The 15,000-nt window shown below is 32.4% G+C and overlaps 1 protein-coding gene across 1 annotated transcript in view; it reads left to right on the plus strand.

Annotated features, from left to right (window-relative positions):
* LOC133639875 (type II inositol 3,4-bisphosphate 4-phosphatase-like) overlaps positions 1-15,000 on the plus strand; it is a 219,577-nt gene that overhangs the window by 58,069 nt on the left and 146,508 nt on the right. The window contains exon 4 of the mRNA XM_062033539.1: positions 12,872-12,988. Coding sequence (XP_061889523.1) covers positions 12,872-12,988 — 117 coding nt within the window. The remainder of the gene's footprint in view (positions 1-12,871; positions 12,989-15,000) is intronic.

Genomic DNA, 15,000 nt, shown 5'->3' on the forward strand with positions numbered 1-15,000 from the left:
AATCATGTGTGCTTACGGACTGTATCCCTTGCAGACTGTATTGATATATATTGATATATAATGTAGGAACCAGAATATTAATAACAGAAAGAAATGGGGGAGGGAGGTTTTTTGGGTTGGTGCACTAATTGTAAGTATATCTTGTGTTTTTTATGTTGATTTAATAATAAAAAAATAATAAAAACCGATACAGATAATAAAAAAAACCGATACCGATAATTTCCGATATTACATTTTAACGCATTTATCGGCCGATAATATCGGCAGGCCAATATTATCGGACATCCCTACTAATAAGTGTATAGTCGTCACATTTTCACTGCCTTCTTCTTGTCCTAACATCTTTTCCCGATCCTCCTTTGAGAGCAAATATCACAATGAAAGCCAAAGAAAAAGTTGATGTCTGGCATGACGGCGCTTTTTGAATTGGCCTTTTTTTTTTTTTTTTTTAAATCTCCGCCCACATTTTGAACCATACGACCTCAGACTCGACCTTGACTTGCCTGGCTTCACTGTCCTGGTTTTTATATGTAATACAGAGTAGCGATAGAAGTATTGCCATGTTTTTAGGAGTAGTTTCCTAAGCGTGTTCCTGTTCCTGTCAGCTTTCTACAGTACTCCCTCACCCGGGCTGTATATATGCGCACTAATTGGCTGAAAGAGCACGCACTTGGCGTGATGATGTCATGTTATCCATGGAAAAATGCATTTTTTGGCCATATGATTTGCCTGAGCGGCTAGGAGACCCCGAGAGTAACAAGCGCTTGCCTTGTTGTCTTTCTATTAAGAACAATAAATTAGTTTTTAGTATAAGTTTGCTGGTTTCAAGAAATGTAATGCCGAGCGCATATCATTATGTCAAGATAATGGCACTAGCATTTACTTAAATTAAGAATATTTTTTAGGGATGTCCGATAATGGCTTTTTGCCGATATCCGATATTCCGATATTGTCCAACCCTTTAATTACCGATACCGATATCAACCGATACCGATATCAACCGATATATGCAGTCGTGGAATTAACACATTATTATGCCTAATTTGGACAACCAGGTATGGTGAAGATAAGGTACTTTTTAAAAAAAATAATAAAATAAGACAACTAAATTAAAAACATTTTCTTGAATAAAAAAGAAAGTAAAACAATATAAAAACGGTTACATAGAAACTAGTAATTAATGAAAATGAGTAAAATGAACTGTTAAAGGTTAGTACTATTAGTGGAGCAGCAGCACGCACAATCATGTGTGCTTACGGACTGTATCCCTTGCAGACTGTATTGATATATATTGATGTATAATGTAGGAACCAGAATATTGATAACAGAAAGAAATGGGGGAGGGAGGTTTTTTGGGTTGGTGCACTAATTGTAAGTGTATCTTGTGTTTTTTATGTTGATTTAATAAAAAATAAAAAATAAAAAACACGATACAGATAATAAAAAAACCGATACCAATAATTTCCGATATTACATTTTAACGCATTTATCGGACATCCCTAATATTTTTCAACATATTGAGCAAAAAGGGCTCTTTTTTTTTTTTCTACCAAGAAAAGTGCACTTGTTATTAGTGAGAATATACTTATTTTAAGCTTTTTTTTTTGGTTCATTGACGTTAGCTAATTTTACTTGTTTTGGAAAGTCTTGACAAGCCACATTTTCTTGTTCTATTGGCAGATAATTTTGCTTAGTTAAAAAAAAATACCCCTCATTTTTGTATTTGTTTTCTTGTTTTTGAACACTGACTTTTTGCAGTGCAGGGAACATTTGTAGCAGGAACAAGAGCAGTTCTGTTAATAAATCCTTTTTTTTTCCCCCACCCTCATATTTTTCCCCCAATATGAGGGTGTATTTTCCTGGCATGCAGCGAGGATTGATGGCCCGACAATTAGTATTCCGATGAAAACAACACTGCCATTAGAAAGCTATCTTTATTAACATGCATGGCCATCAGGGAAGGTGTGTGCGTGTAGTTGAAGACAGGCCAAGTGCCTCTTTGTGTGTGTGTGTGTGTGTGTGTGTGTGTGTGTGTGTGTGTGTGTGTGTGTGTGTGTGTGTGTGTGTGTGTGTGTGTGTGTGTGTGTGTGTGTGTGTGTGTGTGTGTGTGTGTGTGTGTGTGTGTGTGTGTGTGTGTGTGTGTGTGTGTGTGTGTGTGTCTGCCCCTCACATTCCCAGGATGTCTGCTCTCAACAGCTGCCATCAGCGTAAAATGAAAGCTGCACGTGTATCCCTGTGTAATTTGAAGCTTTTATTTTGAAGATCAATGATGAAACACAACAGGTGCTCTTCTTCGGATGTGTTTCCGTCCATCGCTGTTTCGCTGCATCAAAGTGCATACATTTATCATAAATGGCACAGTTCTTTACGCATTGTAGTAGGGTTGTACGGTAAATCGGTACTAGTATAGTATCGCGGTACTAATGAGTCAAAAACGGTACTATACTCTGTTTGAAAAGTACCGGTTCGTCGTGACATTGCTGGTTTTACGAGCAGAGGAGCATGTTCGGCAGCGCACAATCACAGAGTACTTACAAGCAGACACAGTGTGTAGACAGAAAAGAGAAAGGACGCATTTTGGCTTAAAAAGTAAATATAAAGGTGAATTTAACACTGAAACGCCCTCAGGAAGAGGTGCTTTAAGACATGGCTAGCTAGTTAGCGGCTAACGTCCATCCACAATCGGCTGCGTTTTAGCTACTTCTAAATCACTAATCAACAATTAACGTGGACTTAAACAAGTTGAAAAACTTATTGGGGTGTTACCATTTAGTAGTCAAATGTACGGAATATGTACTGTACTGTGCAATCTATTAATACAAGTTTCGAATAATCAATCAATCCTTGTCTCCAAAGCAAGTTTCTTACAAGTATCATTATCACTGCAGGACGAGGAATAGCTAAACATGCTACACTACACACTGTAGGAGGATACAATAGCTGTAAATGCCATGGGTGGATCTACACCTGACATCCACTGTAATGATACCAAGTACAAGATTGTACCTAGTCGATACTACTACGATTACATCAATATTATTTATCGTCACAAAATCTTTTTTTTATTAATGTTATATTCATGAACTCAGAAAATACGTCCCTGGACACATTAGAACTTAAATTATGACCAATGTGTGATCCTGTTACTACTTGGTATCGGATCGATACCTAAATTTGTGGTATGATCCAAAACTAATGTAAAGTATCAAACAACAGAAGAATAAGTAGATTAATAATAAATGTTTACAGTTTGTCCTTTATAATGTAGAAAAAATAACAGGTAAATAAATGACAATATGTTACTGCATACGTCAGCAGACTAATTAGGAGCCTTTGTTTGTTTACTTACTACTAAAAGACAAGTTGTCTAGTATGTTCACTATTTTATTTAAGGACAAACTTGCAATAATAAACATATGTTTCATGTACCCTAAGATTTTTTTGTTAAAATAAAGCCAATAATGCCATTTTTTGTGGTGCCCCTTTATTTAGAAAAGTACCGAAACGTATCGAAATACATTTAGGTTCCGGTACTAAAATATTGGTATCGGGACATTTTAACAGAAGTGTAGATAGAACATGTTGAAACAGAAAATAAGCAGATATTAACAGTAAATGAACAAGTGGATTAATAATCAATTTTTACAGCTTGTCCTTTATAATGTTGGCAAAATAATAGGTAGATAAATGACACAATATGTTACTGCATACATCAGCAGACTAATTAGGAGCATTTGTTTGTTTACTTACTACTAAAAGACAAGTTGTCTAGTATGTTCACTATTTTATTTAAGGACAAACTTGCAATAATAAACATATGCTTAATGTACCCTATGATTATTTTGTTAAAATAAAGCCAATAATGCCATTTTTTGTGGTGCCCCTTTAATTAGAAAAGTATCAAAGTATCGAAATACATTTAGGTTCCGGTACTAAAATATTGGTATCGGGACATTTTAACAGAAGTGTAGATAGAACATGTTGAAACAGAAAATAAGCAGATATTAACAGTAAATGAACAAGTAGATTAATAATCCATTTTTACAGCTTCCATCCATCCATTTTCTACCGCTTATTCCCTTCGGGGTCGCGGGGGGCGCTGGAGCCTATCTCAGCTACAATCGGGCGGAAGGCGGGGTACACCCTGGACAAGTCGCCACCTCATCGCAGCATTTTTACAGCTTGTCCTTTATAATGTTGGCAAAATAATAGGTAGATAAATGACACAATATATTCCTGCATACGTCAGCAGACTAATTAGGAGCCTTTGTTTGTTTACTTACTACTAAAAGACAAGTTGTCTAGTATGTTCACTATTTTATTTAAGGACAAACTTGCAATAATAAACATATGTATAATGTACCCTAAGATTTTTTTGTTAAAATAAAGCCAATAATGCCATTTTTTGTGGTGCCCTTTATTTAGAAAAGTTCCGAAACGTATCGAAATACATTTAGGTTCCGGTACTAAAATATTGGTATCGGGACATTTTAACAGAAGTGTAGATAGAACATGTTGAAACAGAAAATAAGCAGATATTAACAGTAAATGAACAAGTGGATTAATAATCCATTTTTACAGCTTGTCCTTTATAATGTTGGCAAAATAATAGGTAGATAGATGACACAATATGTTACTGCATACGTCAGCAGACTAATTAGGAGCCTTTGTTTGTTTACTTACTACTAAACGACAAGTTGTCTAGTATGTTCACTATTTTATTTAAGGACAAACTTGCAATAATAAACATATGTATAATGTACCCTAAGGTTTTTTTGTTAAAATAAAGCCGATAATGCCATTTTTTGTGATCCCCTTTTATTTAGAAAAGTATCAAAGTATCGAAATACACTTTGGTACCGTTATCGGTACCAAACTGTTGTGAAGACAGGAACTGTGCAGTCGGCCTTTACAGTTTTGACTGCAGGCACGGCGCGAGAGTCTGTTGAAATTAAATTTAAAAAAGTGTTTCTCGCCTTCCTGTCGGTCGTTTTTTCTTAATAATGCTCTGGCAGCAGCCAGCGTCATCTCAGCAGACCCTCGGGTGCCGTGAATGTCAATCAAGTGACGTCTTGTGAGGTGTATTTTTTTCATGCCTGGCTGGCCATGGACTGACACACCCTCCGCCATCCACGTAATGGGCACCCATGTTTTAGTGTACTCAGTAGTATGTTATTCCTATCAGGCAAAATGATAAAACCCCTTTAATGTGTTTCAGTTCAAGCCCAGACCAGCGAGTCTCACACAGCACTTGTGTGTGTGTGTGTGTGTGTGTGTGTGTGTGTGTGTGTGTGTGTGTGTGTGTGTGTGTGTGTGTGTGTGTGTGTGTGTGTGTGTGTGTGTGTGTGTGTGTGTGTGTGTGTGTGTGTGTGTGTGTGTGTGTGTGTGTGTGTGTGTGTGTGTGTGTGTGTGTGTGTGTGTGTGTGTGTGTGTGTGTGTTGTGTGTGTGTGTGTGTCGTAATCACAGCAAACAAACACACGCCCTCCTAAATGGCCCAAATTGGCCGTTCCGCTGATGTTTGCGACCTTAAATGGCCAAAAAAAAACCCGGAGGAGAGAGGACTGCAAGTGTGTGTTCACCACTCTGTTGGCTTGTGTGTGTGTGTTAGTGTGTGTTAGTGTGTGTGTCAATGCAGTCGGGCTTAGCACTTGAGCTCATCTCAGCTCATCAGAAGATCCACACACTGCATAGGCTGCCAAACATGCTGGTAAGCTTCAATGAGACCTATTCACGCTGCCAGCCTGTGTGTGTGTTTGTGTGTGTGTGTGTGTGTGTATGCATGTATGTGTATAATGTGTCTTTTTGCTGCTGAACATAATTAGTATACATTTTTTTGTAGCAAAGTTCCCTGCAAACAAACCAGACAGTTGATGTGATTGTAGAGAATGAGAAAGTTCTTATTGCACCTTGGCCATCATGAGATGCAGATTTTGGAGCAATTAGTGGGCTGAGCAACATGCAAAAGTGTTTTATTTTGTCTTTGCCTCTGTGAGAACTACTCCGATCACATTCGCTCAATAATATAAGAACAAGCAAGAAATTCAGATTTTTATGATGAAATGTTGGGATAATGCAAGATTAAAATATTGTATAATGAAATATATATACAATGTTTTTTTTTTAAATTCATAACAGAAACATCCTACATTTAGTTGCAGCTTGTCTCTGGTCAATGTATTTTTATGCAAAAAAAAGAAGTTATTTTATCATGTTTTTTTCCCTTAAAATATTATTTTAACTCTCTTATATTTTTAAATAAAAAAATTTACATGTCACATTATTCCATATGGCATATTAAAAATAAGTTTACATAAAAACACTGTTTAAATAACAATTACATTTTTTATCTCATGTTTTTTCCCTTAAAATATTATTTTAACTCATTTATTTATTTTTTTAAACACGTTTTTTTTTAAATACATTTTTTTACATGTCACATTATTCCATATAGTTTATGGTAGCATTAAAAATTGTTATACATAAAAACACTGTATAAATATCAGTTACCTTTTTTATCTCATGTTTTTCCCTTAAAATATTATTTTAAATCTTTATTTATTTTTTATTTTTTAAATACATTTTTTTACATGTCGCATTATTCCATATATTTTATGGTAGCATTAAAAATGTTTTACATAAAAACACTGTATAAATATCAGTTTTTTATCATGTTTCTTCCCTTAAAATATTATTTTAACTATTTTTATTTTTTAAACACGTTTTCTTAAATACATTTTTTACATGTCACATTATTCCATATATTTTATGTTAGCATTAAAAATTGTTTTACATAAAAACACTGTATAAATATCAGTTACCTTTTTTTTATCATGTTTTTCCCTTAAAATATTATTTTAACTCTTATTTTTTCTTTAAAACAACACTTTTGTTTTGTTTTTTAAATACATTTTTTAACATGTCGCATTATTTTTTTTTATGGTGGCATTAAAAAATGTTTTACATAAAAACACCGAATAAATATCAGTTACTTTTTATCTCGAGTTTTTTTTCTTAAAATATTATTTTAACTCTATTCTATTTTTTATTTTTTTTTAAACATGTTTTTTTAAATACAATTGTTTACATGTCGCATTATTCCATATAGTTTATTGTAGCATTAAAAATTGTTTTACATAAAAACACTGTATATATATATCAGTTACCTATTTTATCTCATGTTTTCCCCCTTAAAATATTATTTTAACTCTATTTTTTTTGTAAAAATATATATATTTTTAAATGTTTTTTTTACATGTCGCATTATTCCATGTATTTTATAGTAGCATTAAAAAATGTTTTACATAAAAACACTGTATAAATATCAGTTACTTTTTTTTATCATGTTTTTTCCCTTAAAATATTATTTTAACTATTTTATAATTTTTTTTAAATATGTTTTTTTAAATAAATTCTTTTACATGTCACATTATTCCATATATTTTATGGTAGCATTAAAAATTGTTTTACATAAAAACACTGTATAAATATTAGTTACCTTTTTTATCTCATGTTTTTCCCTTAAAATATTATTTTAACTCTTTTTTTTTTTTGAAACAACACTTCTTTTTTTTTTTAAATACATTTTTTAACATGTCACATTCTCTTTTTTTTAATGGCAGCATTAAAAAATGTTTTACATAAAAACACCGAATAGATATCAGTTACTTTTTTATCTCAAGTTTTTTTCCTTAAAATATTATTTTAACTCTATTCTATTTTAATTTTAATTTTTTAAACATGTTTTTTTAAATACAACTTTTTACATGTCACATTATTCCATATAGTTTATGGTAGCATTAACAATTGTTTTACATAAAAACACTGTATAAATATCAGTTACCTATTTTATCTCATGTTTTCCCCCTTAAAATATTATTTTAACTGTCTTCTATTTTTTTTGTGAAAATATATGTTTATTTAAATTATTTTTTTACATGCCACATTATTCCATATATTTTATGGTAGCATTAAAAAATGTTTTACATAAAAACATTATAAATATCAGTTACTTTTTTATCATGTTTTTTCCCTTAAAATATTATTTTAACTCTTTTATTTATTTATTTATTTATTTTTAAACACGTTTTTTTAAATACATTTTTTTACATGTCGTATTATTCCATATATTTTATGGTAGCATTAAAATGTTTTACATAAAAACACTGTATGAATATCAGTTTTTTATCATGTTTTTTCCCTTAAAATATTATTTTAACTATTTTTTATTTTTTTTTAAACACGTTTTTTTTAAATGCATTTTTTTACATGTCACATTATTCCATATATTTTATGGTAGCATTAAAAAATTTTTTTACATAAAAACACCGCATAAATATCAGTTACTTTTTATCTCAAGTTTTTTTCCCTTAAAATATTATTTTAACTCTATTCTATTTTTATTTTTATTTTTTTAAACATGTTTTTTTAAATACAATTGTTTACATGTCGCATTATTCCATATAGTTTATTGTAGCATTAAAAATTGTTTTACATAAAAACACTGTATATATATATCAGTTACCTATTTTATCTCATGTTTTCCCCCTTAAAATATTATTTTAACTCTTTTTTTTTTGTAAAAATATATATATTTTTAAATGTTTTTTTTTACATGTCGCATTATTCCATGTATTTTATGGTAGCATTAAAAATTGTTTTACATAAAAACACTGTATAAATATTAGTTACCTTTTTTATCTCATGTTTTTCCCATAAAATATTATTTTAACTCTCTTTTATTTTTTCTTTAAAACAACACTTTTTTTTTTTTTTTTTTTAAATACATTTTTTAACATGTTGCATTATTCTTTTTTTTTATGGTAGCATTAAAAAATGTTTTACATAAAAACACCGCATAAATATCAGTTACTTTTTTATCAAGTTTTTTTCCTTAAAATATTATTTTAACTCTATTCTATTTATTTTTATTTTTTTTAAACATGTTTTTTTAAATACAATTTTTTACATGTCACATTATTCCATATAGTTTATGGTAGCATTAAAAATTGTTTTACATAAAAACACTGTATAAATATCAGTTACCTATTTTATCTCATGTTTTCCCCCTTAAAATATTATTTTAACTCTATTTTTTTTGTAAAAATATATATATTTTTAAATGTTTTTTTTACATGTCGCATTATTCTATGTATTTTATGGTATCATTAAAACATATTTTACATAAAAACACTGTATAAATATCAGTTACTTTTTTTATCATGTTTTTTCCCTTAAAATATTATTTTAACTTTTATAATTTTTTTTAAACATGTTTTTTTAAATAAATTTTTTTACATGTCAAATTATTCCATATATTTTATGGTAGCATTAAAAATTGTTTTACATAAAAACACTGTATAAATATTAGTTACCTTTTTTATCTCATGTTTTTCCCTTAAAATATTATTTTAACTCTTTTTTTTTTTTTTTTTTTTTTAAACAACACTTTTTTTTTTTTTTAAATACATTTTTTAACATGTCGCATTCTCTTTTTTTTATGGCAGCATTAAAACATGTTTTACATAAAAACACCGAATAGATATCAGTTACTTTTTTATCTCAAGTTTTTTTCCTTAAAATATTATTTTAACTCTATTCTATTTTTATTTTATTTTTTTAAACATGTTTTTTTAAATACAACTTTTTACATGTCACATTAGTCCATATAGTTTATGGTAGCATTAACAATTGTTTTACATAAAAACACTGTATAAATATCAGTTACCTATTTTATCTCATGTTTTCCCCCTTAAAATATTTTAACTGTCTTCTATTTTTTTTGTGAAAATATATATTTATTTAAATTATTTTTTTTACATGTCACATTATTCCATATATTTTATGGTAGCATTAAAAAATGTTTTACATAAAAACACTATGAATATCAGTTACTTTTTTATCATGTTTTTTCCCTTAAAATATTATTTTAACTCTTTTATTTTATTTTTTTTTAAACACATTTTTTTAAATACATTTTTTTACATGTCACATTATTCCATATATTTTATGGTAGCATTAACAATTGTTTTCCATAAAAACACTGTATAAATATCAGTTACCTTTTTTATCATGTTTTTCCCCTAAAATATATTTTTTTAACTCTCTTCTATATATTCTATTCCATTATTCTATTTTAAATTTTAAAAAAACCTACTGTTTTTTGCGTTAAAATTCTGTTGACTAAGCTGCCAGTTTTTGACTGTAAAATCTACAATTGTAGTTTTTAACGGTGTATTACTGTAAATGGAAAGACGGCATATTTGTTTTTTTGGTAGAAAAACTGGCAGAATAAGAAAATAACTCGTACTGTTTTTCCATGAACAATATAATGTTGTAAAAACCAATGTCAATTTAACACAAAAATTCTGGCAACTAAACTGCCAGCTTTTTTTGTATCCCTCCCAAAAAAAAACAGTGGTACTGTTTTTCCATTTACCGTAAAATGTTGTAAAAAAACAACAACAAATAAACACAATATTTTACAGTAACATTTTGTAAATGTAAAGTTTTCACTGTAAAATGGACAGTCTACTTAAAACTATTTATATAATTAATAATGAAACCCAGAGGCAAATTCCTACATAATTCACTGTTACAAGCGGCCCTCTGATGGCAGCCATGTGGCCCTCAATGAAAACCACCTGCTGGAATCAGTAACATTGACTATTGTCTAGTTTTGTATCAATATATGTATCAATATATATACGTATCAATATATGGTCCTAAGTTGTCTGGGTGTAAGCAGTATGATTGTTGTTGTTGGAATGAGGCAGCAGGTAAAAAAAACTATACGAGGGATTTTTATTGCGGCTTTCGCTCTCATTGATGAAGCCATTAAAACGTGGCGCTAATCACTCCACTACAAATGTTTGAACATCTCTCAAAGCATCCGTTAGGGATTGGAGGAATGAATGCAAATGTCGACATCAATGTCAAACTGCAGTTAATTTACGATGTCGTACTCTTGAACAGCACTCAAATGTTTTAGCCTTTCAAAGTCAAGCACGACTTGTGTGTGTTTTAGTTTTTTTTACCTATTCTACCTGCTCTTTTATTGACCTGCCGAAATCTCTACTTTATTGGCTCACTCTTTTTTTTCTTTTTTTTTTTTTTTTTTACATTGATGTTTGTGGCCAGACTTTGATTGGACTTGTGTGCCAGTCTGTCTGTTTGGGACTCATTAGCACGTCCCGGCGTGTCCTCAAACGCTCCCAGAGGGGCCGCCAAGGCTGGAGACGCCCAGTTAAGGAAGAGGAAGCCCTCGGTGTAAACACAAAGTGCTTTGAATTAGTCAAATAGACCCTAAGTGGCTATAAACAAGCCTCAAATGACTGGAAAAGCCCCTTCACTTCCGACTTACATTTATTTCCTCTGCAAATGTGGCCACAAAGGTGCACAATTGTGTTGTTTCATGTATGTTGGTTCATTCAAACCAATATGTTTTTTTTTGGTATTTTTTTTAACACCAATACAGAGTAGTTTTTTTAAAAATAAATTTTATTTTTTAAATTTATTATTATTTTTAAAATAAATTTTATTTTTTAAATTTTTTATTATTTTTAAAATAAATTTTATTTTTTGAATTTTTTATTATTTTTAAAATAAATTTTATTTTTTTAATTTTTTATTATTTTTGAAATAAATTGTATTTTTTATTTTTTTTATTATTTTTAAAATAAATTGTATTTTTTTTATTTTTTATTTTTTTTAAATATTTTTTTGTCCTGTCCAGCTTCTCAGGTAAATCATATAATTCGGGGGTCAGCAACCCGTGGATCTCGAGTCGCATGCAGCTCTTTGGTGCCGCCCTAGTGGCTCCCTGGAGTATTTTTAAAAAAGTATTGAAAATGGAAAAAGATGGGGGGGAACATATTTTTTTTTGTTTTAGTATGTTTTTTGTTTGAGGACAAACATGACACAAACCTTCCCAATTGTTAGAAAGCCCACCGTTTAATATGTTTGTGTGTATGCTTCACTGATGGTGAACATCGTTTTGTCCTACTAATGTCAGCAGTTCTTGAACTCACCATAGTGTGGACTGTGACGCAACAGTTTGTTTACATGTAACATCTTCCACTCCTTTGTCTCATTTTGTCCACCAAACGTTTTTTACTGTGTGTGAATGCACAAAGGTGAGCTTTGTGGATGTTGTTGACTTGTTGGAGTGCTAATCAGGCATGTTACGTTGTTACAGAAAGTATGAGAATGTGTGAGCTGCTGCCTGCTCTTTGCTTGTATAATAAGTCTCTTATTTGTCAAGATATTTGCACAAAGTTTGGCTTTTTGGCAGAGATATTCTTTTCTGTCTTTGCGTCCATCCAGTATATATGTACTGTATATCATATATGTACAGTATATCATACATGTACAGTATGTAGTTTGTCACAATGGCTGCCTCTCAAGACACAATCTCTCTCAGCAGGTCTTTTTTTTGTGTGTCCAGTGCTGGCACTGCAGTGCTTTTCTAGTTTAAATCCACACTCTCCACAGCATTGTAAAAGTGGGCTTTGGTTGTGGGGGTCATAAATCAGCCCTGCGGTCGTACGGGAGAGTGTTGGCCCTCTGGTGTGTTTAACACTGGGAGATGGGGATGTTTTGGTCCAATTTACCTGTCAACACGTGTTTCCCTGCGGTCTCACTTAGAGCCGTCCCCGGCGAGTCTCCCTGTAAAGTCTCTATCTGTCCTGTTGCAGCAGCGGCAGGACAAGAGACTGATCCCGGCAGTCGGGCCAAGACGCCATCGTCCTGGCCCACAGTCTCCGTTTTGGCTGCCTGCCTCCTCGTTAGCGTGTGTGTTGTAGCAGGGCGCTGCTCCGGGCGACCTGCATCTCACCCCATTTTCTGTCTTGTCCCTTTCTCGTTGTCCCGCAGGCAAACAAAGACCCGTGCTTTCTATCGGGGGTGACCTTCCCTTCCGACGGTCCCGCCGCCCCGGAGACAGTCGTCAAGCTGACTGTGTATGATGCCAGGGACAAGAGCCACGAAGCAGTGAGTACATTTTTTTCCCCCCCTCGTTGGTTGAATTGTCAGCGAAAGTGATGTTATGTGTCTGGGGGGAGTAAACGGCACAGACCACAAGGGGGAATACTAGCTCTATGTATTTATTATATATATTTGCAATATATATATAATACCCAAACAATATAACTAAACTACAGAATGGAGTGTGACTAAATTCAAGAGTGTATGGTGTGAGACTATTAGCTGTTGAGTCTTACCGGAATGTAACGAGACGCAAAGCTCGTCATGAGGAACAAAGGCAGACTGCTGGAAGGACAACAGGGAACCTTTTACTGGTTTAAGGGTACCTTTTACATTTGAATCGATACGGTGCCAATTACCAGTTCCTGGGAATCAATACTAACGGTACCAATTCTTGGTACTTCTGTTTGTGTTCATGTGTTAATATATGTTGATTTGTTTAGTAATAATAAATCACATTTTTATTCAACAGTGAGCTGATAATAATTGGGTGCAAAAGCTGTTTTTGTGGCATTTTGATGGGACTTATTACCTCTCATTCAGCGGCGCCTCTTCCAAACGCACACATACGTACCCTACAAGTCCTTCTCCCTCTGTCGGTTTGCCCTTTTCCTTTGCCGGTGTTAATTTAAGTGAATTTTACTTTGTTAAATGTTTATTTGTGCTAATATGGTAGCTGAAGTTAATGATTTTCGTGATTTCTGATCGTTTTGAGGGCACCCAAAGGGATTTCTGTGTGTGCACGTGCTGACAAAGCAGTACGTACAGAGAACAGCAGCTTTTTGTCATTTTAGCTTGTTAATAGGGTTGTACGGTATACCGGTACTAGTATAGTATGGCGGTCCTAATGACTCAAATACGGTACTATACTCTGTTTGAAAAGTACCGGTTTGCCATATTTCTCATTTACATAATTGTTGTTGTATCTTGATTTCTTACACTTCTGGGTCTTACTTGCAAGTATCATATAGTAGACTTTGCATCCTAGTCTGAAAGTAGTCTTTGCCATTAAGCTGAATCTATTATTTTGTTGCGCCCGACAAAGTATTTATACTGTAAGTGTTGTACTTATTACACACCAGCTGTTTGATTGTAACGTGTATCACAGTTGTACTTTGTGTTCTCATGTTTGGAGGTGTGAAAATCGCCATGTGAAATAACTAATGCTAATCAGTAGCATGTCTTTGGCAAATTCGATGTAAATTAGCTTCAAGCTAGCGCATTTTAAAAGAATAGTGGAGCTGTGCTTTACTTTCCATTGTTTTTTATCAGGCATACCTGCTTTGTTGGTGTGGAAACTTGCAACAAGTCAGAAAGTAGTCTTTGCCATTAAGCGGAGTCTATTGTGTTGCGCCCAACAATGTATTTATACTGTAGGTGTTGTACTTATTACACACCAGCTGTTTGATTTTAACGTGTATCACAGTTGTACTTTGTGTTCTCATATTTGGAGGTGTGAAAATCGCCATGTAAAATCACTAATGCTAATCTGTAGCATGTCTTTGTAAATTAGCATCAAGCTAGCGCATTTTACAATAATTGGAGCTGTGCTTTACTTTCCATTGTTTTGTTTTTTATCAGGCATACTTGCTTTGTTGGCGTGGAAATTTACAACATTACTTGGAGGTAGTCCGACTCAGTCCGACTGAGTGCTGCTTGTTTGCCCGCTAAGTGTTTGATCCGGCTGACTTAATAAAGGTATCTTAATGTGGCACAGTTTATTTTTCTGTAAACCCATAACTGGTAGTATCAATGGGATATAAAAGTACCAAATTTTTTTTTTTTTCTAAAGTTGCTTGCGAATTTCATAAGATGTGGGGTGTGTTTTTTTCGGGGGTTGTATTTAATTGTGTGGTTACTTATTTGGGTTTGCATTTCAGTTCCCACAATAAAGCAAAATATGCATGCGCTGGTAATAGGGTTGTACAGTATACCGGTATTGGTATAGTACCGCGATACTAATGAATCATATTCGGTACTATACTGAATGATACCAAGTACAGTAGCGTATCTAGTAG

This window comes from Entelurus aequoreus, linkage group LG22 (genome assembly GCF_033978785.1).
Source record: "Entelurus aequoreus isolate RoL-2023_Sb linkage group LG22, RoL_Eaeq_v1.1, whole genome shotgun sequence".
Lineage (NCBI taxonomy): Eukaryota > Metazoa > Chordata > Actinopteri > Syngnathiformes > Syngnathidae > Entelurus > Entelurus aequoreus.